Source organism: Halichoerus grypus, chromosome 6 (genome assembly GCF_964656455.1).
Source record: "Halichoerus grypus chromosome 6, mHalGry1.hap1.1, whole genome shotgun sequence".
Classification (NCBI taxonomy): Eukaryota; Metazoa; Chordata; class Mammalia; order Carnivora; family Phocidae; genus Halichoerus; species Halichoerus grypus.
Genome location: NC_135717.1, coordinates 20,909,588 through 20,932,493, shown reverse-complemented (window position 1 = coordinate 20,932,493; position 22,906 = coordinate 20,909,588). Strand labels below are relative to the sequence as shown.

General features: G+C 47.6%; 1 protein-coding gene across 1 annotated transcript in view; it reads left to right on the top strand.

Moving 5' to 3' along the window:
- Positions 1-22,906, top strand: part of CACNG3 (calcium voltage-gated channel auxiliary subunit gamma 3) — an 83,784-nt gene that overhangs the window by 51,717 nt on the left and 9,161 nt on the right. Inside the window, exon 2 of the mRNA XM_078074684.1 lies at positions 21,573-21,656. Coding sequence (XP_077930810.1) covers positions 21,573-21,656 — 84 coding nt within the window. The remainder of the gene's footprint in view (positions 1-21,572; positions 21,657-22,906) is intronic.

Genomic DNA, 22,906 nt, shown 5'->3' with positions numbered 1-22,906 from the left:
CCTCACCTCACACACCCCTTGAGAGGCTTCCCGCCCATCCCACTGTGGCGGTCATGGCTCCTTATTTATTGCCTTCATAGCATGTCCTCCACGTGGTAAGGAGCTCGTTCCTTCTCCCCCCACCTCCACAAAGCAGGGATTTCATTCATCTGACGTTCCTCTGCTGCCCGGAAGCCAGGCATGGTGCTTAGTGCACAGTAGGTGCTCTGCAGATCCTTGTTTGGACAAATGAATGAACCAACATCACCTCCCTGCCTAGAGCCCAGCTCCTCAGGCCCCTGCCCAAACCAACTTCTAGGCTTATCACCCTCTGGTTAGTAAACGGTGCCTCCCTCCGGACAAAGTCTCATCAACACAGGTCCAAGGGCCTTGCAGATCAGAAGGAAATTTCCTGTTACGGGTCAGGGCAGGGTGGCACTGCGCAAATTCGGGCTGCTCTCATCCCGTGAAGTGGGACTGTTGGTGTTCTCTGTCTCCGGGCATGGAACCTCTGTGCTGCCCACCCGGGATGGAAGGGGGTCACCTAGCCGCTTCCTTCTACCAGGGGGCTCCCCGACAGCCCACCAGCAGGAGGCTCCCAGGCTCCCGTGCTTCCGGTGGCATCTACCTCGCCTGATGCCTGGTATCCGGACCAGACACTAAATAACATCCCACATGGTGAGAAAGCTATTTGCTTTTCAATTCACAGTATCTAGCTAGAATTTAATAATATGCTTTGTTTCCATTGTATTTATTTTTGCAGTGGACTTCTATTTATGGCCAGCGGTACTCGCTTTCCATTTACAGTCGGGTTATAAAGTTTCCTTTGAAAATAAATCTCCATTTAAAGAAAAAAAAAAGTGAATTGATTTAAAGAGCAATATAAGACAAATACCCAAACATAGGATATAAATACACGGAGAAAGACAGAAGGATGGAGGAATCTGGGTTGCTGTAGGTACACCTCCTGTCTCTTCCTCGGATGCATTTCAGGAATCAGAATGGGAGGATTCCAGAAAGGTGCTAGGGGACGTCTCCCGGAGATGGCTGCGAACGCCTCTGGAAGGGCGCCCTGCCTTCAGATAGACACATTCATCACTCGGCAGCAAACCTTGGGAATAGCTGGAGCAAGTGAGACCAATAAACACCACAATGCTTTCCCACGTCAGCTCAGGTCAGGTTCTGCCATCAGATGAGTCCCTGCGACCACCTCACGGTTTTGCTCCCAAATAAATGATAAGGTGTTTTTATTTATTCAGGGCTGTTTGGGATTCAGAATTTTGAATTAGAAATGGTAGCCCTCGAGGGCGCCTGGGTGGCTCCGTCAGTTAAGCTTCTGCCTTTGGCTCAGGTCATGATCTCAGGGTCCTGGGGTCGAGCCCCGTGTCAGGCTCCCTGCTCCACGGGACGCCTGCTTCTCCCTCTCCCTCTGCCCCTCCCGCCCACTCGTGCCCTCACTCTCTCTCTCTCGAATAAATAAATACAATCTTCAAAAAAAAAAAAAAAGGAATGGTAGCACTCAGAAATCATACTCAAACTAATCCTAGCTGGAAGTTAATGAGTATTTCGTCATGTTATCTGCTTCATTACGGTGATTATACCCATTTTCCAGATGAAGAAACTGAGGCCTCAAGGGGTTAACTCACTTACACAGCTAACACAATGGTGAAACCTGAACTGGAAGCCAGACAAGTGAGAGGGAGAGAGCAAAATGGTCCAGAACTCACACAGAGCCACCCTCGTGCCTTACTGATGACTCCCACTCTCCTACTTGGATTGAAATTCTCACATCAGCATCATTCCTTAGTTAGGTGAGAAAGAGGAGACACCACCTCCAGGCGCCCCAGAGAAGCGCATCCCAGCCAGCACCTGAGAACAGCTCTGTGATCTCATTAACACTTCCACGGAACCCTGGGGTGCCCCTGGGCACCCGCCAGAAACTGCCAGGATGAGCTGTAAGCTTCATGGCCATGGTTTCTTTTAGCCTCTAATCTGCCCCTTCCCCTTAAACATACTCTTGATTGCCTATTTTTCCCCTTTAGCTACCATGTTTACTGAACACAAACCCCCCACCAGACGGTGATAAGTTAGACGTTTCTTTACATATTACCTCTGCTTTTAGGAAATTTTTAAATTTGAAAAATATGGGAAATTGGAGCCAAAAAAGCAAAAAATCATTCATAATCCACTTTTACAAATAGAGAATAAGAGGCAAAAGTTGTCCCTCCCAATTCTGCCACTCAAATTCTATCCCCTCCCCACCCCACAGAGGTAACCACTGTTGAAAGTAACCTTCTCAATCTTTTCCTATGCCTACTGAGACATATCTATATCCAGATCTGTATCCATGACGATTCTCTATTTAAATCAATATCTACCTATTTAGCTGTCAATCCACAAAAAAGCCTATGTACAGCTGCTCAGGTGGTGTACTGCTCAACTCCTAGGGCCACCATTTACATTAACTGCATATTTTTGCTTACACAAATGAGATGAGGCCTTCCATATTGAACTCCAACTTTTAAAAAATACACCCATTATGGATATCTTTCCCGGTCACCCATATAGTCAGAGTGATGGGTGCCTAATAGTCCATAGCATGATGCACCACGGTGAATCCAACCCTTCCCACCATAAGATTTGTCTAAGATTGGGGTGCCTGGGTGGCAGAGTCGGTTAAGGGTCCAACTCTTGATTTTGGCTCAGGTCATGATCTCAGGGTTGTGAGATTGAGCCGCACATCAGGCTCTGTGCTCAGCGCAGAGTCTGAGACTCTCTCTCCCTCTGCCCCTCCTGCTCGTGCTCTCTCTCAAATAAATAAGTAAATCTTTAAAAAAAAATTTAAAAAAGATTTGTCTAAGATGTTTCCAAGCTTTCTGGCTCTTACCCTGTCCTTTTAACACTCAGAGCAGCCCTCCGAGGATGGTGTCAGTATGCCCACTTTAAACTAAAGAAACTAAAGCTCAGAGAAGTAGAGTAACTTGCCCCAGGATGAACAGCTAGTAAGTGGTAGAGCCAGAAGGCAATCCCAGGTTGCTATGACTGTTTATATAAAGCACCTGATACTGAGCATGGATCACAGCAACTCTCATCATCTTCCCAGATGGAATATTGATAAATATCAACCCCCTCCCCCCGCCAGAGAGAGATCTTACCTTGGCCGGGAAGGCAAAGGGAAGAGAACTAACCTTTATTTAGCACCCAGTATGCATCAGGCACCTTAGTAGGTGCTTTATATACACTATTTTATTGAATTCTGAGAGACAAACAACAACAAAGCCTTTTAGAAAGCTACTAGTATCCTCATTTACAGAAAACTCAAGTTCAGGCAAAGTAAACCACTCCATGGGAGATCGTGGAGCTGGGATTCGAACCCACTTCTTTGCTTCTATTTCTTTTTTTTTTTTTTTAAGATTTTATTTATTTATTTGACAGAGAGACACAGCGAGAGAGGGAACAGAAGCAGGGGGAGCAGGAGAGGGAGAAGCAGGCTTCCCGTCAAGCAGGGAGCCCGATGCGGGGCTCGATCCCAGGACCCTAGGATCACAACCTGAGCTGAAGGCAGACGCTTAACGACTGAGCCACCCAGGCGCCCCTCTTTGCTTCTATTTCTAGCGGATACAGACCCCAGCCCACAAACCCAAGTGTGCATGAACGCAATTTCATGCTTCTGGCAGTGAACGTAGAGTCTTAATTTCCTTCCTCAACCCGCCCCTTGCCCCATCTCCTTTCCTGATACCAGTCCAGTCCCACAGGTGGGAAACTCAGACAACCCTGATGCCTCTTCTCTTCCTCCACATCCACCACCCCAAATCTTACCAGCTCTGCCTTCAAAATACGGGATTAACCAATCAGCCAGTTAGCTTCTCCCACCTCCTGAGCTGTTTCCCCCAGAACACCACCGGGGGGCATTGCTGTCACCAAGGACTGGGTGGCCCCAGCTGCCCCTGATTTCACACCCCCTCCCTCTCTCCCCTTGGGACCATTCTCCACCCAGCAGGCAGCCTGAGGGTCATTGAAAAAGTCTGAATCAGGTGGTATCACTCTCCTGCTTAACATTCCTCTCCGAGCCCCCCCACCTTTGGAATAAGACCTCACTGTCATTCCATGCTCCACAAGCCCTTGCTCTTCTCCTCCTCCTCCTCCTTCTTGCTCCCTATTGGGTCCTCTCTGTCTCTCAGGGCCCCAACTCACTCCCAGCGCGTGGCCCCGGTGCTTCCTCTTCCCCTGCCTGAATGCACTTGACCGTGATTTGGAATGGAGCTGGCTCCTTCCCCATTCAACCCTCGGGCCACACATCTCCCTGAGAGACACCCTCCCAGATTGGCACCCCAAGCCCCTCATCCTGCTTTAAATGCTTCATAGCTCTGACAACTGTCTGAAATCATGTGTTTAGCTGTCCTCCCACTCCTCCCCCCAAAAGGTCCCAGAGTGCTCTCTGGGTCGTGTCACAGTGGTCACCAGGCCTAGAATGGTGCCTGCCACCCAGTAGGTAGGTGGCTTAAAGCTATTCACTGAGTGACATGAGTGAATGAATTTCTCTTACAAGCCCTGTTCCACTGGAGGAGGGGAGAGGCGTTTCATCACAGCCAATCCTTTTCCCTGAAGGGCACCTAAGCTCTGAGGGCCAGGAGGTGTGGGTGCATCTGGTCTGGGTCATCTTGTGGCCATCATCATCTGCTGAGATTTTCTCCATCCCTGGGGCAAAGCAAAGGATGATAACAATAAGCGTTGGAGAGCACCTGTTAGTATAGGAGACTAGTCGTCCACCACATCCCTTGCCCTGCTTCATTCCTCCGCACACTGGAGACACAGTGCAGTACACAGCTCTGCTCTGAGGGATGATGCTCAGCACAGCTTCTGTGCCGGGATCAGCGACCCATAGTCTGCAAGCTGCCTGCTCTCATCACTTCATTTGATTCCCAGAGCAAGCCTGTGAAGTAGGAAGGGTTAAGGCAAGGGATCTGCATTTCACAAACATGGACACCAAGACCAGGAAGGGTCATTTGAGTTGTTGGGTTTTCAGTGCGGGTTTGGGGCAAAGCCAGTAGGACTGGGAGACAGATCTGTTTTGCTCTGGAGTCCACTGGCTCTTTTCAATGGGTAGCTTTTCAGACAGTTGCTGGAAGTTGAAACCACAGAGGAGTGATGAGAGATCAAATCCTGATGAACTTCTTTGAGACCCTGGATCCTGCTGTACCTGAATCAGCTTCACGTCTCAGATGTATCAGTAACTGCTGAAATTTGGTAGCTGCTGATGGCCAACCTGGTCCTTGCAGCAGGAGGCACACTCATTCATTTATGCAAGAAATGTTTGAGAAGGACGTAAATAAGAAAAACTTACAGAGTAAAAGGAAGAGCAGCTCTGGATTCCTAAGGATGAGACACTTACTTAATGAAAGAAAAGGGTCCGTGCTGGGTACAGGCTGAGGCTGTGGCATGGCTGAGAACCCTCACACCCGGAGAAGACCCTATGGAGGAATTAGGGTCTGGGAGAGCCTGGTTCCTGAGCCCCTTCTTAAGTTAGTCACGAGGGAGCACTCAGATACTGGAGTAGAAGGACCTACATGTAAGCTGGGAATCTGCTTCTCATAGGCTGTGTTAATTGGGCAAGATACATAACCTCTCTGAACTTCAATTTATACATTTGTTTTTTTTTTTAAGATTTTAATTATTATTTTTTTTGAGAGAGAGAGAGAGAGCACAAGCAGGGGGAGCAACTGAGAGAGAAGCAGACTCCTTACTGAGCAGGGAGCCCAATGCAGGACTCGATCCCAAGACCCTGGGATCATGACCTGAGCTGCAGGCAGATGCTTAACCGACCCAGCCACCCAGGTGCCCTCAATTTATACATTTGTAATAAAGTCATAACAAGAGCTGCTCTCTTTCAAGTGGTGTGAGGAGGAAACAGGAGAACGTGTATCAAACACTTAGTACAGGAAGTGGAGGGGAGAGAGAGGCCATGGCAGGATAGCAGGAAATGCGGGACTCTGGAATCAGATTCTGGGTTTGAATCCTGAGTCAGCCACAGATTGGATCTGTCATTTTGGGCAAGTTACTTATTTCTCCATGATTCAGTTTCTTCATCAATAAAATGAGTATATAATAATAATACCTATCTAAAAGGGTAAGATCTAGGTGTGCCTGGGTGGCTCAGTTAGTTAAGCATCTGACTCATGGTCTCAGCTCAGGTCTTGATCTCAGGGTTCTGAGTTCAAGCCCCGCAATGGGCTCCAGGCTGGGCATGGAGCCTCCTTAAAAATAATTAATTAATTAATTAAAAAGTTAGATCTAAAGTTCTTAGAACTGGGCTTGGCACATAACAAAATCTTTCATTATTATTTTTTCATTTCATTATTGTCCTTTCATTCATGATTATTATTTTTTCATTTCATTATTATTGTTATCATTAGTTACATAGTTAGCATTTGATGTATAATAGAAACGACGGTCCCAAAAAGGTGATCACAAATTTGTGAAAACTCTCAATTGCAAATGACAGAAACCCATCTCAAATGATCATAAGCAGCCAAAGCTGCTGGCTTCTCTAACTGAAACACCCAAGGATTAACTGACTTCAGGCACAGCTGGATCCAGGGGTCCAAATGATGTCAAGATTCAGACTTCCAACACCTCTCAGCTCTACGTTCTTGCCTTGGATTCACCGTCAAGCTTGCCCTGGATTCACCGTCAAGCTTGCCCTCTCCAAGAGGAAGCCCTTGGCAGCTCCAGCTCCAGCCTCCTACCTTAGCAACCCAATGGGAAAGAACATGTTTCTCAACAGCCCTAGGCAAGCCTCCAGGACAACCCGCCCCAAACCAACCAGGTCACATGCCCATCCCTGACTCGATCACTCTGGTCAAGGAAGTGGAACTTGCTGATTGGCCAAATCTAGGTCACGTGTCCTGCCTTCAGCCAACCACAGCAGCCAAGCAAATTTGGGACACGAGTAATGACTGAATCGCATGCCCACCCCCGAGCTGATCGCGGGGTTCCGGCTGCTCCCGGCCACGCACACAGGCGGCATTGAAAGACGTGGTTCCCCACAGTGGAATCAGGGTGCCCTTTAGCAGACAGGAGAATGGATACATCTCAGGCAGTGAGAACAGACACCCCCTCCAGAGTGCTGCTACTGACTAGTGACCTCAGCCTCCCTGACCATCAGACAGGGACACTCCGTGCTCTCTCCCCACGGCCCCCTGGTCCTGAACCCGCCTAGCTAATGACTCCTGATGGTAGGCTCCAGGCCTGAGGCTCGCTGGCCACACCCAGGGGACAGGAAAGGGGCATGGTGGATGTGCTGTGAGCCTGAGCATCCTCTTTAAAAAAAAAAAAAAAAAAGCCACAGTCCTGGGAGAGGGAAGAAGGGAAAGAGGTAAGCGGAGGGCCCAGACTTTCAAAGGCTCTGGAATAAAAGGAGGGTCTCAGCACAAGAAACTTTGAGAAGAATCCAGATTTGGAGGAAATACTCAATACTCACCCGTTCATTTACCTATTTGTTTATTTGATGACCTACTGTGTGGCAGGCACTGTGAAAACAGCAGGAAGCAAGATGGAGAGACGCTCTTGGAATTTATAGTAGCAGAGAATAGGCAGACCTGTAATTAAGCCCATAATAATTTATTTATAATATGCCCACCCCAAAGAAAAGCATGGAGTGCAGTGGAAGCAGGTAATTAGATGGCATCAGCCTGAGGCCATGCTTATGGTAAGATCTTAAGAACGAGTAGGAATTAATCAAATGAAGAATGGATAGAAGAAGGATGTAGAGGGCAGATAGAGAAGAGGTGCAAAGACCCTGAGGCAGGTGAGAAAAGAAAGCCATGCAAGAGGAGTGTGGGTAGAAGGAGCTGCAGTGGGCCAAGGGCCAGATCACATAGAAGCATGACTTTTACCATTATCCCACCCGAAACCACCTTGTCTGTGTGGTCAGGCAGACAGCCAGCAAATGCAAACACCTCACAGACAAAAAATGCATGTTAGAGGAACAGTAAGGAGACCAGCAGAGCAAGAGCCGAGGTTCTCAATCCCCTGCACATTTGAATCGCCTGGTGGGGCCTCTCAAAAACACTGGGCCCCCCATGGGGCGCCTGGGTGGCGCAGTCGTTAAGCGTCTGCCTTCAGCTCAGGTCATGATCCCCGAGGGTCCTGGGATCGAGCCCCGCATCGGGCTCCCTGCTCCGCAGGAAGCCTGCTTCTCCCTCTCCCCCTGCTTGTGTTCCCTCTCTCGCTGTGTCTCTCTCTGTCAAATAAATAAAATCTTTTAAAAAAAACCACTGGGCCCGCATCCGGAAGCTCGGATGCAGCTCCGTGGGGGGGTTCCGGGCACCAGTGCTACTTAAGAGTTTCTGGGGTGACTCTGAGAGAGAGAGCCGGGCCTGGCCACTCAAAGTGTGGTCCCCGGACCAGCAGCATCAGCAGCGCCCAGGAGCCGGTTAGAAATCCCAGAAGGGGCAGAGGCTCAGGCCCTCCCCCGGACCTACAGGTTCAGAACCTGCCTTCTCCTGGGGTGCCCAGGCTAGTCACGCACATATGACGGTCTGAGAATGGCAGATCTAGAGGACAGCGAGAGGGGGAGGTGTGAGGCGTACAAGGCGGTATGGCAGAGAGGAGAGAAGGTCCAACGGGTTCTACTCTAAGCGCACGGTTTCATTCCAAGCGCAACATAAGCACGCACACACCACACACAAGAGCGCACACCCTCGTCAGCATGTGCATCTATAGTCACATCCACACCCGGGCACCTCACACCCCTTTCCATTCTCTGCTTTTCTGGAATACATTTGCATCCACCTCAGCTAGCCCCAGATGCCCCTCCACCTGCACCCCTACCCCATCACACACGCTGCTGCCCTTACACACCCCACCCAGAGACACCCCGCCACACCTCCATCATATTGCAGCTCAAAAAGTCTCTGGTGGGTGAGTGGGCAGGGGAATGGAGAATCTCGAAAGGGAGATCCGCCTTCTTTCTCCGGCCCCGGGCCCTGAGCCAGGCGAGGAGCCTGGAGTGAAGCTCAGATGCAGGGGAGAAACCACGATGTCCACACAGGTTGCAAGGTTACCTTGCAGAACTAAATCCCAGTGTGGTGTTTGCTCAAAATGCCAGAACTATTCCTGGATGTCAGGTGCAGTTAATGGTTGCCATGGCAACCGCCCATACTTAATGAATAGAAGAGAGTAAAAGATGCTGGATAAATGTCAGGGCCTGGGATGGATTTGCTTGGGAGCAAACCTGTTAGCACTGGGCAGAGCTGACCAGTGAAGGTTGAAATGAGCAGTCCAGAGTAGCAGGAAACAGATCCAGCAGGCTCCCTCTCCTTTTCCTCCATTTAGCTGAGTCAGAATGGCACAAAATGTCAAAAAACGTGACTTTCGGTATAGACTAAACATAGTTCCAGTGTTGTGGGTTTGATCTTGCAACATGTTTACAGAGTTTGTAGGGGCAGAAGTCTGAGCCCAGCTCTCTCAAGAGTTAAGAGATGCCACTTCTTAAAAAAAAAAAAAAAAAACTCTTCTGAATTATCGTTTTTTAATTAAGAATGTGCCAAATCAGCATTAAAAAATAAACTTTTGGAAAGACAGTGTGAAGAAAATGAGAAGACAAGCCACGGGCTAGGAGAAAATGTTTGCAAAAGACACATCTGATAAAGGATTGGGTTTTTTTTAAGATTGTATTTATTTATTTGAGAGAGAGAGAGAGAGAGAGAGACTATTGGGGGGGGGCATGGGCAGAGGGAGAAGCAGACTCCCTGCTGAGCAGGGAGCCCGACATGGGGCTTGATCCCAGGACCCCGAGATCATGACCTGAGCCAAAGGCAGATGCTTAACCGACTGAGCCACCCAGGCGCCCCTGATAAAGGATTGTTAGCCAAAATATACAAAGAAGTTTCAAACTCAAATATAAGAACATAACCTGATTAAGAAATAAACAAAGACCATAACAGGTACATCGTCAAAGAAGATATCCAGATGTCAGATAAGTGTATGAAAGGTAGCTCCACATCAAATGTCATCAGGCAATGAAAATTAAAGCAACAAGATACCTCGACACACCTATTAGAATGGCCAAAATCCAGGACAGTGGCAGCACCCAAACGCTGGTGAGGACATGGAGCGACAGAAACTCATTCATTGCTGGTGGGAAAGCAAAACAGAACAGCCACTTTGGAAAACAGTTTGGCAATTCCTTCCAAACTAAATTGACTCCTACCATGTGACCCAGCAGTTACACACCCTGGTATTTACCCAGATACTCCTTAGTCTTTATGTCCACACAACAACTTGCACACGTATATTTACAGCAGCTTCAATTCATAATGGCCAAAACCTGGAAACAACCAAGATGCCTTTCAGTAAGTGAATGGATAAATACACCGGGGTTACCTCCAGACAAGGGAGGATTATTCAGCACTAGAAAGAAATGAGCTATCTAGCTATGAGAGGACATGGAGGAACCTTAAATGCATATTGTTAAGGGAAAGAAGCCCATCTGAAAAGACTACATACTGGATAATTCCCACTCTCTGACATTCCGGAAAAGGGCAAAACTACAGTCAAAAGAACAGTGGTCTCCAGGGGTTAGGGGTATGCGGGGATGAGTAGGTGGAGCACAGAGGATTTTTAGGGCAGTGAAATCACTTTGGGTCACAGTGGATATGTATGTTTGTCCCATCCATAGGGTGTACAACACTGAGAGTAAACCCTCATTAAGCTATAGACTTCGAGTGATGATGATGTGTTGCGGTAGGTTCATCGATCGTGACAGAGGTACCACTCTGGTGAGGGACATGGACAGCAGGGGAGACTGTGCGTGTGTGGGCCAGAAGGATATGGGGAATCTCTGTACCTGTTGCTCAATTTTGCTATGAACCTAAAACTGCTCTAAAAATAGTCTATTAAAAATAAAAACAGGGGCGCCTGCGTGGCTCAGTCAATTAAACGTCTGCCTTTGGCTGGTCATGGTCTCAGGGTCATGGGATTAAGTCCCACATAAGGCTCCTTGCTCAGCGGGGAGCCTGCTTCTCCCTCTCCCTCTCCTCCCTGCTGTGCTCTCTCTCTCTCTCTCTCAAATAAATAAATAAAATCTTAAAAAAAAATAAATTAAATAAATTAAATTAAAGACAACCTTTTGAACCCCACACCTCCACATGTTATCTTGTAATTGTGCAATTTACATGTTACAAACAGAACTTAGAGAGCAAATGGAGGGGTGTGGTCATGAGGGATAGGTTGGAAGTTGCACACTGAATGTCCCTCAAGTGTCAGTGTGTCTCCGTGACCGTGTGTGGAGCTGCGTTTGGGAACGATGCCAAAGTCGACTGACACCAGTGAACGTGACCGTGTCCAAAGGACAGGCCTGCTCTGAGCTCACAGCGGGTGTTAGGGACTCAGGGCCATGTGGTTCTCACTTGCTGGAAGACCTCAAACAAATCTCATATATTTCCAACCTCAGATCTGGTAAGAGGGAATCGCTGTCCATGAGCCCCCCCAAGCTCCCAAACCCCCTTGCTTGTCCTCCAGCCAAGGTCTCAAATCAAGGCCGAGTCCTTCGTGTGTGTGACGATGACAGTGTGTCCACCTGGCTACAGACGGTGGCTCTCAGACTCTGATGTGCATTCAAATCTGAGAGGTGCCTGCTGAGAAGCATGGGTTCTCAGACTCGTACTAATGCCTCCTGTAAGGGGCCCAGGAACGCGCTTTCTTTTTTTTTTTTTAACAAGGGCCCAGTTGATTCTTACACAGATGAATCCAGGCACTTTTCCAGGCACCTCTGCGAGGAGACCTGTCACCACCTAAAAGCAGCAGTGATGAAGGGGCTGCAGGCCTCTCCCCAGAGCCCCTGCCACGACCACGGTCGCCTCTGTGGTGCGGAAACAGCATGAGTTCTCGCCTCCCGTGAGTGCCCACCAAGGCAGGATTAGGAAGACTTGCAGAAACACATAAGTGATTATGGTGACCACCCCAGCCTCATAGATAAAAATAAAAAAAAAATACTAAGCTATTCAATAAGGAAGATCAACACACTTTTTTCCATGCTATTTTAATGCTCTTGTAAAAGTCAAATATCAAATAATTTCCAGTTCTCATTCTCTTTCTCTCTCTACCCCTGTTTTGCTGGTACCCCAAGTACATGCCTAATTGGCTAATCCCGCTCCAGAGCCTATGCAGTTCCAGGTGCTATGTTGGGTGCCAGGCTGCAAAGGAGAGCCAGAGGACAGGTGTAGACCAGAACCATCTTGGCCAGGACGGGTGGGGCTCCGGGCTCTGGGCTCCGGGACTGGCTAGGACCTGAGCTTTGGGCGAGCCTGGTGATCCAGTGGGACCTGCAATTAGCCAAATAATTAAGGACCAGGGAAAGCATTTTACCCCAAACCCACCCAATGGGCTGATCAAAGTGCCCAACACCAGGCTCTTCAGAAAGAAAGCAGGCCTATCCGCTGGGTGCCAAGAAGGACAGGTGGCACCCACAGTCCCTTGCTCCTGGCTAAATTTCCCGTACTTGGTTCCAAGGCAGGACATTCTCTCCATCAAGCAGGCATCTCTCTCTGGGCAGATGTGGGAAGACCCTGGCTGGCTTGTCTTTCCACCCCCAATTGCCAGCTACTTCAAAGGGTTCACGGTGGCTTTCAATGATTCCTCTGAAGGCACACTCCATCCCTGCTCCTCTGCAAGCCCCTGGCATCCAAAGAGATCTTTTAAAACTATATTGTGTTTCTCAGCTTTTTAAAGCATCGTCTGACTCCTTCGCGCACCTGCTGTCTCCCTACTCATCTCTCTTGGTTCCGGAAACACACTAAGCATTATCCTTCCCCGGGGCCTTTGCATATGTGATGCCCTCTTCCTAGAAAGCTCTTCTCTCAAATCTCCCCATGGTTGGCTTCATCTTGTCACTCAGGCCACCTTGTCAGAGAGGCTTTCCCTGTCCACCCAACCTCGTGATTGCTCCTCCCCGAGTGACTCCCTCCAGGGTTTATTATTTTCACGGCACTCAACACTAGTTGAAATGACCTTTTCCTTTTTGCAGAAAGTTTTGTTTCATTTATTATTCATTCACTGTAGGTCTTTCCCCATTAGAATATAACAGCCTTGGGGCCCCCTGGTGGGCTCAGTCGGGTACGCATCTGACTCTTGATTTTGGCTCAGGTCATGATCTCAAGGTCGTGGAATCGAGCCCCGCATCAGGCTCCACACTCATCGGGGAATCTGCTTGAGATTCTCTCCCTCTCCTTCTCCCCCGCCCCGTGCCCCCCCACTCTCTCTCTCTCTCAAACAAATAAATAAATAAAATCTTTCAAAATATATATATACAACAGCCTTGAGATCCAGAACCTAGTCTATCTAGTTCACCGATAAACCCCAAGTGCCCATGACAGAGCTTAATGCAAAGCAGGCGCCTCCGTAGACATCTGTTGAACAAAAGAGTGAATCGGGATGTTCCCCAGCCGCAGCTCAGTGGCATCAAAAGAGGATGTTTCTTCCTGCCGAACTCACTCACTCCTGTGGTTCTCTTATTAGAAGCAGCGAGCCATAATTGCTATACCCCACGTGCTTCATCTTCCTCAGACCTATTAGCTCAGGGTCCCCATTATCCAGGAATTCATCACCCAAAGCCCCACACGTGCTAGGTTGCATGGACAAGCAAGCAAACGCCATCTTAATATGAATATTTGCATTAATGGCTTGATGACTTATAAAACCAGGCACAACGGAAACACCCTCCCAGCCCCATCCCACAGCCCCCACCCCATTTCATACCCTGCAATTCGGAGTCTTTGTCGGCAGCCTCTCTCTGGTTGCTAGCTCTTATCAACATGGGACAATCCAATGCAAATAGAGGCAAAACGATTGCAAAGTGAGATTGCATATCTAGCAAAATACACAGGGCTTCGTGGTAATGGATGTGAGGAGTGACATGCTATGCCAGCCGTGGGCCCCCGCAAGCCGGCCAGAGGGACACCCGGTAGCAATGCAAGAAGAAAAAAACCAACAAGAAGGATGATGTGTTAGGCACATCCAGTGATTTGAATATCAAAGGATTAAGAGAAGCTCTTGAGAGAATGATGATGTGCTCAAATATTTTTTTGCAAAAAAGGACCTACTTTATGATCTGGCTGTGAAAGTAAAACTTTACAACCCAGCTGAGAAAGTGAAGGATTTCATATCGGACTCTCATGTGATTTCATCAGAAAAAATTATGTTCCCTTCCAGCGAAAATCAACACAGCTTACTTTTTTGTTCGCCCCGGTGTGTCATTAGAAAAGATAAGACAAAATAAACATGTTCTCATAAGCGATCATTTCATTTTCAAGATAAAGGTGGAAGCATGTCTTCCAACCTCATCACTTACTATGAAATAAAGGTCCCTTCCTTTCGAGGGGACTCACCTGGCAGGCAATGGTTCTCAGCCTCCACTGGACAGTTAGACTCATCCAGGGAGCTTAGAAAACTCCAGGTGCCCAGATGGTTAAGTAGGAATCTCTGTGTTTTCCAGCATCCACCCCAGTAATTCCAATGTGCAGCCCATGTTGAAAACCATGTTTTAAGGTATTCTTCTCTTCTGTAATAGAGATCTGCTGTTATACCAAGAACCCAAACATGCTTACAGTCAGGCGGTCACTTTGGCTTTCTTAAGTATTCGTGGTGCATAAACGAACCTGACGTTCATTCTTTCCTGATTCCTTGAGGCCAAGTCATCACGATGGGGGCCTAACCAAAGACCTCTGTCTCTGGACCCAGAGCTCTGGTCTCTAGTTGGCCTTGGTTTTGAGCTCCGAGCTAGACTTTGGGAGCTTGAAATTTGGTTGCCCCAGCTGGGCTGATGGCTGAGATGGGTGCCAAGGTCCAGGCACTGGATGGCAGGGTTTCCAGGCTGGAGCAGGTGCTGGGCACTGCCACTGGGCTGGGTGCGCTGCTTAGATGTGTCCACCCTCACTCTGAGCCCATGGTAACTGTCCAGAGACTACTCAGAAGTGATGTCCCTTTATTAGGTTGGGGGGGCGGCCACTGCCACCAAAGTCTGCCCCAAGACCACCAGTGTGGGGTATTCCCAGTCCAGAGGAGGCGGATGTGGAGGGACCCTCCAGGAAGACCGTCTAGAGGTTCTGCTAATGTTGGAGGAAGGACATCAGGGGACAGCAGCCACTCCGAAGGGTCTCCTTTCAGGACTGCAATCTTGAGAAGGTCGGGGAAGTGAAATAATGCCTCAAACCCCCCCCCCCCCCCGCCCCATCTGTCTGCTCTGGATCCAGAATTTCCGGACTTAAGGCCAAAAACACTTAAGCAGAACTGTCTTTAGATGACCCAGAAAAGCTCTATCTGGCCCTTGCCCAAACTTGGCATAGCAGGTGGTCTAGGCTTGTTCTCTCTACAGTGTGACCCGGTAAATCTTCCACCATAGGCCCTCGTTCGCCCCGCTGGCCTCCCTTCTGTTCCTCAAACTAACAAGCTCCTTCCCACCTCAGAGCCTGTGCACTTGCAGCAACCTCTGCCTGGAAAGTCCTTTCCCTGGCTCTTCGCATGACTGGCTCCTTCTCTTTATGCAGGTCAGAGCCCAAACATCCCCCCCCCCCCACACTACCACCCTGCCCCAAATGGCTCACCGTCTGCCCCCACCCCATGCATGATCACAATCACCTCCTCCTGCTCCATTGCCTTCAAAGCACAGGGATCTTGTTCATCTCTTTATGAGTCTGCAGACTCTCTCCCCAATGAGAATGTAAGTTCTGAGGCCCAGAATCTTCTGCCTTGGCCACTAGTGAATTCCTAGGGAGGGAGGGAGAGAGAAGGGAAGGGCAAAGTTTGAACCAACCAACCTTCACAGCTCATACCATACCTGTCCTACCTCAGTTCTCACTGTTTAACCACCTCTCCCCTGGAACCACTGGATCTGCCTCCCAGACCAACCACCGCTGATGCTCTAAGTTACTCCGAGTTACTCTAAGTTCCCGAATGACTTTTCCTCTCCCACTCAACAACGCTCATGCTATCGCTCTCTGCCTCCCTCACTCTGACGAACTTTTAACTGCCCTTCAGATCTCAGTGTAGGCATGATTCACTCAACATTCAGTTAACAGAAATCACCCTACCAAGTTATCCGGTGAGCGAATTTTCGGGGATGAGGGAAATGCTTTTACTTTCAATCTTATGCCTTTCTATATATACTGTTCGAATTTTCCAACTATGAACACCTCTATTCTTTTAATTTAACAGGGATTATAGGAACATGGGATAAGGGACTGCTTCTTATTTTCCCTGTGATATTTCTCTGCATTGAAAAATATTCTAATCAATATAATTTTTAAATGTCAGTACCACAATGACTTAATTATCATCGCTTCCTTGTGTGGTTTAGTACCTTGGAAGAAGCCACCTGACTGAGCTCTTTCATTCATTCTAATATTTTGTCCAGCAAATTGCCTCGAGCTTTTGCAAGTAGACTATTTTCTCACCTGGAAAAAAAATGATAATTTTGTCCTATTTTTTTCTATTGTTTGTTACTCTTAATTCTGTTTTATTTCTTCTTGCACCAGAACTTATAGAACCATGGTAAATAAGAGAGGCAATGGTGGGCATTTTGTCTTCTTCTTGATTTTAATGGGAATATTTCTAGGGTCTGACCTTTTATTTTATTTTTATTTAAAGATTTATTTATTGATTTAAGAGAGAGAGAGAGAGCAGGAGCAGGAGGGGCAGAGGGAGAGAGAGAGAAAGTATCAAGCAGACTCCATGCCGAGTGGGGAGCCCAACACAGGGCTCGATCCCACGACCTAAGCTGGATGCTTAACCAACTGAGACACCCAGTGCCCCTCTACAGTCTGGCCTTTTAGAAGGATTTTTGGTTGAAAGGAAGTCCCCTTCTTCTTATGAAAGATGTGTTCTTTCATTGTCTGAGCCAGAGATGAACCATTGGCATAATCTTTTCTGCACAAGATGAGGCTTGTTTTCATCAGAAAATGAGTCTCTGCAATGTATTCACTTCAACATGTCAGGAACTCTGCCCTGGCTCTATCTTCCATTCCAGACCTCTTCCTGGGGTCCCGGGGTCTCACAGTCCCAGGGTCTGTGTGTTCTCACAGCCTAACTCTCACACCTGCTCCACCCTGCCTTCCCATGGCCTCTCCCCTGTAACCACCGGATCTGCACCCAGACCAACCCCCACTGATCCTCCTCCTGGTTGACCACATTCCCGGGTTCTGCTTCTCTCTGCCCCAGGGCCTTGGCTTAACCTGGGCTGGGACAGTGCTTGTCCCCATGTCCTGACTTTATCTTTGCAGGGTCTATGTTTTCAACATCTCTCTTGGTTCCATCCTTTGCAGTTCATGGACAAGTCCAACCCCATCCTATTTTTCTTAGATTTACTGAGATGGGGAAATACTCCTGAGAAAATGTAAGTGAGAAGAACAGCATGATCTCAATTTTATAAAACCATTTGTGTGTGAAAGCATGGGGGGGGGGAAGGTCTGGAAGGAAATATACAGAAATGCTAAATAGTGGTTATTTCTGGGAGCTGGTGATATGCTCCTTGTGTGAATGGCCAAGTTCACTTTTTGATGAGTGTATGACTTGTGGTGCCAGCAACGTCGTCTTCAGCGTGGAGTCTTCCTCGGGGAAATTCTTGATTCCCTTTCGTTTTATATTGCTTTTTTAAATCTCATCATGGCACCAATGTGTCTCGTCTGGTCCTAAAATACCTACCCAAACCAATGGTAGTAATAGCTAGAATTTATTGAGTTCTTACTATGCGCTAAGAGCTGTCCTAAGTGGTTTATGTCATTGCCTGATTAAAAGCATACCGGCCAACGCTCTGTCTACTCTTATAACCTCAGTTAATTTTCCTGACAATTCCACAATGTTATTATTACTATCATCATTCTATAGAAGAAACTGAGATTTAGGGAGGTCATTCGCCATGGGTACCTCAAGCACCATAAGGCCAGGTGGGGAATTTGGCCAGCTGGAAAGTTCATCCCCGGGGGCCTACAGGGGGCTGCAGATGCCCAGCTGGAGAGGACTGTGTTACGAGTGGAAATGTGGGACAGAGCTCCCCATTTTTTTAAAGAGAAGCTGCAAATGAGGCTTTCATGTGGCAGATCCTGAATTTTAAATTGCAGCAGCATATTGAATTAAAAAAAAAAAAATACAACAAAATAGGCACTAAAATACTGCAGGTAAAAAAAAAAAAATAGAACAAGCCAAAACGCCAAACAAAACATTCCATGACCCAGATTTGCCCTAGACGTTATGTCCTTTAGAAGAACCAGCCTGGGTGCCTGGGTGGCTCAGTTGGTTAAGCGACTGCCTTCGGCTCAGGTCATGATCCTGGAGTCCCTGGATCGAGTCCCGCATCGGGCTCCCTGCTCGGCAGGGAGTCTGCTTCTCCCTCTGACCCTCCCCCCTCTCATGTGCTCTCTCTCAAATAAATAAATAAAATCTTTAAAAAAAAAAAAAAAGAAGAACCAGCCTGGATGATGTCCTCCAGCCCCCCTGAAGCCCCAAACACCCTCTTTCATGCTACCTCACGGTACACGGTATAGACCACGGATCAGCAAAATTTTCCTCGGCCAGATAGCAAATATTTTTGGCTTTGCAGTTTCTGCCATTTTGGGTGGAAGCCATCAACAAAGGGGCACGGTTGTGTTTCAATACAATCTTGTTTACAGATGCTGAAATTTGAATTTCCTATCGTTTTGTGCATTTCGTGACACAATATTCTTCTTTTGCTTTTTTTCCAGCCATCTAAATATGCAGAAACCATTCTTAGCCCAGGGACTGTTCAAGAACAGGTGTTAGGCTGCTTTAGACCCTAAATACTGGTAACTGTTTCTCCAGGAGCTTCCGGTGTTTGCGGCTCTAAGCTCTAGGATCCAACTGCCCTAAACCACCTTGGGGAAGGCCCTTGTCACAAGCAGCTGCGGCGTGTATGTGGCTCCTCATTCCCACGTGGTTCTGACTGGTCTGTCTTGGTGGTGTCCACATTTCATGTTCAGCTGAACCTTTTCTTCCCATGAATGCCTTGGTGGGGGCGCCTGGGTGGCTCAGTCAGTTAAGAGTCTGCCTTCGACTCAGGTCATGATCTCAGGGTCCCGGCATAGGTCTAGGGATCGGGCTCCCTGCTCAGCAGGGGAGTCTGCTTCTCCCTCTCCCTCTGCCCTCCCCCACTCCCAGTCTTGTGTGCTCACGCACACGCTCTCTCTCTCTCTTTCTCTCAAATAAATAAATAAAATCTTAAAAAAGAAAGAAAGAAAGAAAAAGAAAGCCACTGTATGTCAAACAACTAACAATAGTTGGTCCCACAACCGCCACCTTTGCCCTGCTCATTAGCCCCCAATGTAGATTATGGAAAAACCATGGTTGATAGAAAAACCATTGGTCCTGTTCATTGCCACAATCAAGAGCTGCGGATGGACCACAAAATTATCTAAAAGCCGCCTGGCAAAGGACTTTGCTGGAAGAGAGTACAACTCACAATAATGGTTAAGAACTTTGGCTTTGGAGTAGGGTCTCAGATGGAAGTCAGAGTAGGGCAGACTTCCATCTGAGCCTGCCCCTTATAGCTGTGTCCCTTCACTGAGCCTGTTTCCTCACCTGTCAAAAGGGATCATAATACCAGGTACCTCATACGGCTGTTTTGAGAGCTAAAGAGGATAAAACACGTATAGGGCTTAGGATGGCACCAGGTACGTGGTATGGGCTCAGCGTGTGTGACTTGTTCTGATTTCTTATCCAGCTCGCCGGAAGGGAGTGGGGTTTATAAACTAAGAGGAGTATGTGAATGGGACTCTAAAATCTAAACAAGAAAAAAAATGAGGGCCTTTTTTTTTCATATCAGGGAGGAAGTTATGACTTTGTGTTCCTTTCAAGAATATCCTGGAGTCTGCAAGACTTCTCTCCAGGACTCCTCTTGCTGGTGCTGAGTCCATTCTTTGCCTGGTGAGCAGAGAATCAGAGCCAAGGGGATGCTTTACATACAGCATCACATTTATTGGGAAATGCCTCTGGCTTGGGGCCTCCTTAGAGCAGGGGTTAAATGCATGGCACTCATTATTATAAGATAATTATTGACAGAATAATGACTACCATCCATAGTGCAACAGTGAAAACCACAGGCTTTGAAGCTTGGGTTCAGATATCGATTCTTCTCCTTTCCAGCTGTGACACCTCAATCTTTTCTGTGATCTGGGTTACATTCACATGTCAGTATTAATAGCCCGTACCTCCCAGGGTGGTGGACAAGAGTAAATGAGAGAAGGGATGTAAGATTTCAGCTCTGTGCTTGGTCCACTGGAAGCATTTAATAAGTGCTGGCCGCTATCACAACACACCTAGAGTTTTGCAAAAATTATCTCATCCTTACGGTAGCTGGGCTGAAATACAAGGCCAGATATGCTGTCCTTCTGATCTGCTGTCCGCGACGCCACCCTGCCCCCCCCCCCTCCACACCATGTTCTCAGGCCGGGCCAGGAACAATGATGCATAATTCCATGCTGTGTTATGGTGAGGAGTTCTGAAATTGTTGTCATTTATAAGAACTGGCAGAGCCATTAGCTGCCCCAGAAATCGGTTAATTGGCTAGTTAACAAACACCCACAAGGATCACAAGGATTATCAAAAACCCAGAATGATTTAAGTCCAACTGATATTGAAGGAAGAAAAGGAAGCAAATGTTGGCAGTTTCCCCAAGATGCACCTGTGCATTTTGTGCCTCCTGAAGGCATGGGCCACACCGCAGAGCACAGCCGGGTGTGACCAGGGCGAGGGGACAGTCCTGTGTCAGATATGAGTAGGATCAGGGACAGCGGGCTACTCCTGAACCCATGCCCGGGGGAATTGACACCTGGGAGTCAGCAGATCTTCACTGGAGCTGTGTGAGCTCAAGCAAAATCCTTATGCCCAGTTTCCTCATCTGTAAAATGGAAAATTAATACATAGAAAATCCATTTCCTCCTTTTTTCCCTCACCAATTGCAGGGGGTGGGGGGGCTAGAATAGATAAGGCAAGACAGTCCTCATAATGAATGATTGTGTTCCATAGCTATTTGCTCTTCCTTATAGATCCCAACATCATGCAAAATCTAGGAAGCCAATTTTCTTTTTTTTTAAAAAAAAAAGGTTTTATTTATTTATTTGACAGAGAGAGAGAGAGAAAGAGCACACAAGCAGGGGGAGCAGCAGAGGGAGAGGGAGAAGCAGACTCCCCACTGGGCAGGGAGCCCAATGCGGGGTTCGATCCCAGGACCCCAAGATCATGACCTGAGCTGAAGGCAGACAGTTAACCAACTGAGCCACTCAGGCGCCCCAGGAAGCCGATTTTCTAGGAAGTGAAGTTTTCCGCTTCTTCTTTCTTCTTTATAGATCTCAACATCATGCAAAATCTAGGAAGCCAATTTTCTAGGAACTGAAGTTTTCTGCTGCTGCTTCTTTTTTTTTTTCTTCTCTTCTCTACTTTTGTGCCCTAGGACAGGTACTGATGGGCCAAGGTACACACAGCCCGCAACAACCAGGGAAGTATCTTCACGGTGGGGGTGAGGACCCAGGCTCACCCTAAGGTCTCTGGCTCCTCCCCCCAGCTCAGACCCACATTTGTTTCCACAGGGGCTTTCCGAGGAGTGTGCAAGAAAATCGATCACTTCCCCGAAGATGCTGACTATGAACAAGACACAGCGGAGTATCTCCTGCGTGAGTTCCCACTTCTGGGGTCTCCCCTAGAGGGGGTGGGGGTGGCCTGCAGTCACCCAGCTGCTGCTGAGGCTCCTCAATACCCACCCCTGGAAATGGATACTTTCAAAGGAGCTTCCAGGGACCTTTGCTACTGGACAGAGACATTCAAGTGATTCTGATATCTAAGTCTCTTTAATGTCAATGAACTAGACATAGAAGTAGGTGAGTAGGGAAAAGTAGGTGAGTCAAAACTGAAAGGTTCTTTTTAGTCTGCTTAGGAGAAAATCTAAGGAATTTTCTTCAATTGGAAACAAGTTTTCACCTTCCCAAGAGAGCTGAGTTGAGGTGCTAATGGGTGAGGTGTTAATGGGTTAGGTGTTAATGGGCACGGTCCTAAGAGGCAAGCCCTGGGAGATTAAATGCAAACCCAAATTCTCCTCTCTGCGGTTTCGGTCCTATTGGGGCAGGGCCAGCATCTTCCTGGGATTGGCCCAAGGTTGGTAACCTGGATATGACATGGTACTGTCACAAATGCAGCACATGGGGGGCAGCAGAGCGTGGGGGCTTAGCACGAGGGCTCTGGGTTCTGGTTAGACCTGGCCTTTTATGCCCTGTCTGACTCTCTACTGGCTGGGTTAAACCTGGGTACACTGCTTTACCTTTCCATCTCCCAACTATCCTTATCAAGTCAGAAATGGAGATGATAATGTCATCTATGTGACAGGCTCGTGAAAATTAAATAAGCTCATGCCATTACGCTCAGCCCAGGGCCCAACATGGCGTCAATGAAGGAATATAGCTAGCCCTTTTTTGTTTCGCGGGACAACCAATAGCGAAGTCCAGCTGCAGATATGCACCTGACACTGATCCAGGCACGGAGGGACTTTGACATTTCATGTAATCTAAATGTAACTTCTTCAACAAGAATGCGTGTCAAGTTCACTCAAAGGGGAATTTCAAAGGCATTGACTAATTTATTATTAGGGAACGTTAAATGTAAGGTTTGCCCTTTTTTGTTTTTAACTGCTATTATAAATAAAAACTTCAAGAAATTGTCCTATTCAGATTATGTTGATAACTTGTAGCTCAAGAAGAGTGATTTTAAAATTAGAACCATTTGTAGCCCTGCTCACACCTGTTAAGTCTGCAGATGTATGAGCTCTGAATCATATAACAATGTTAGTTATATAGTTATTATAGCAGGGTCAATTAGGAAAGTCAGTTTTAAGCTGATTTTTAAAACCTAAATATACCGTTTCTCTTTTTCC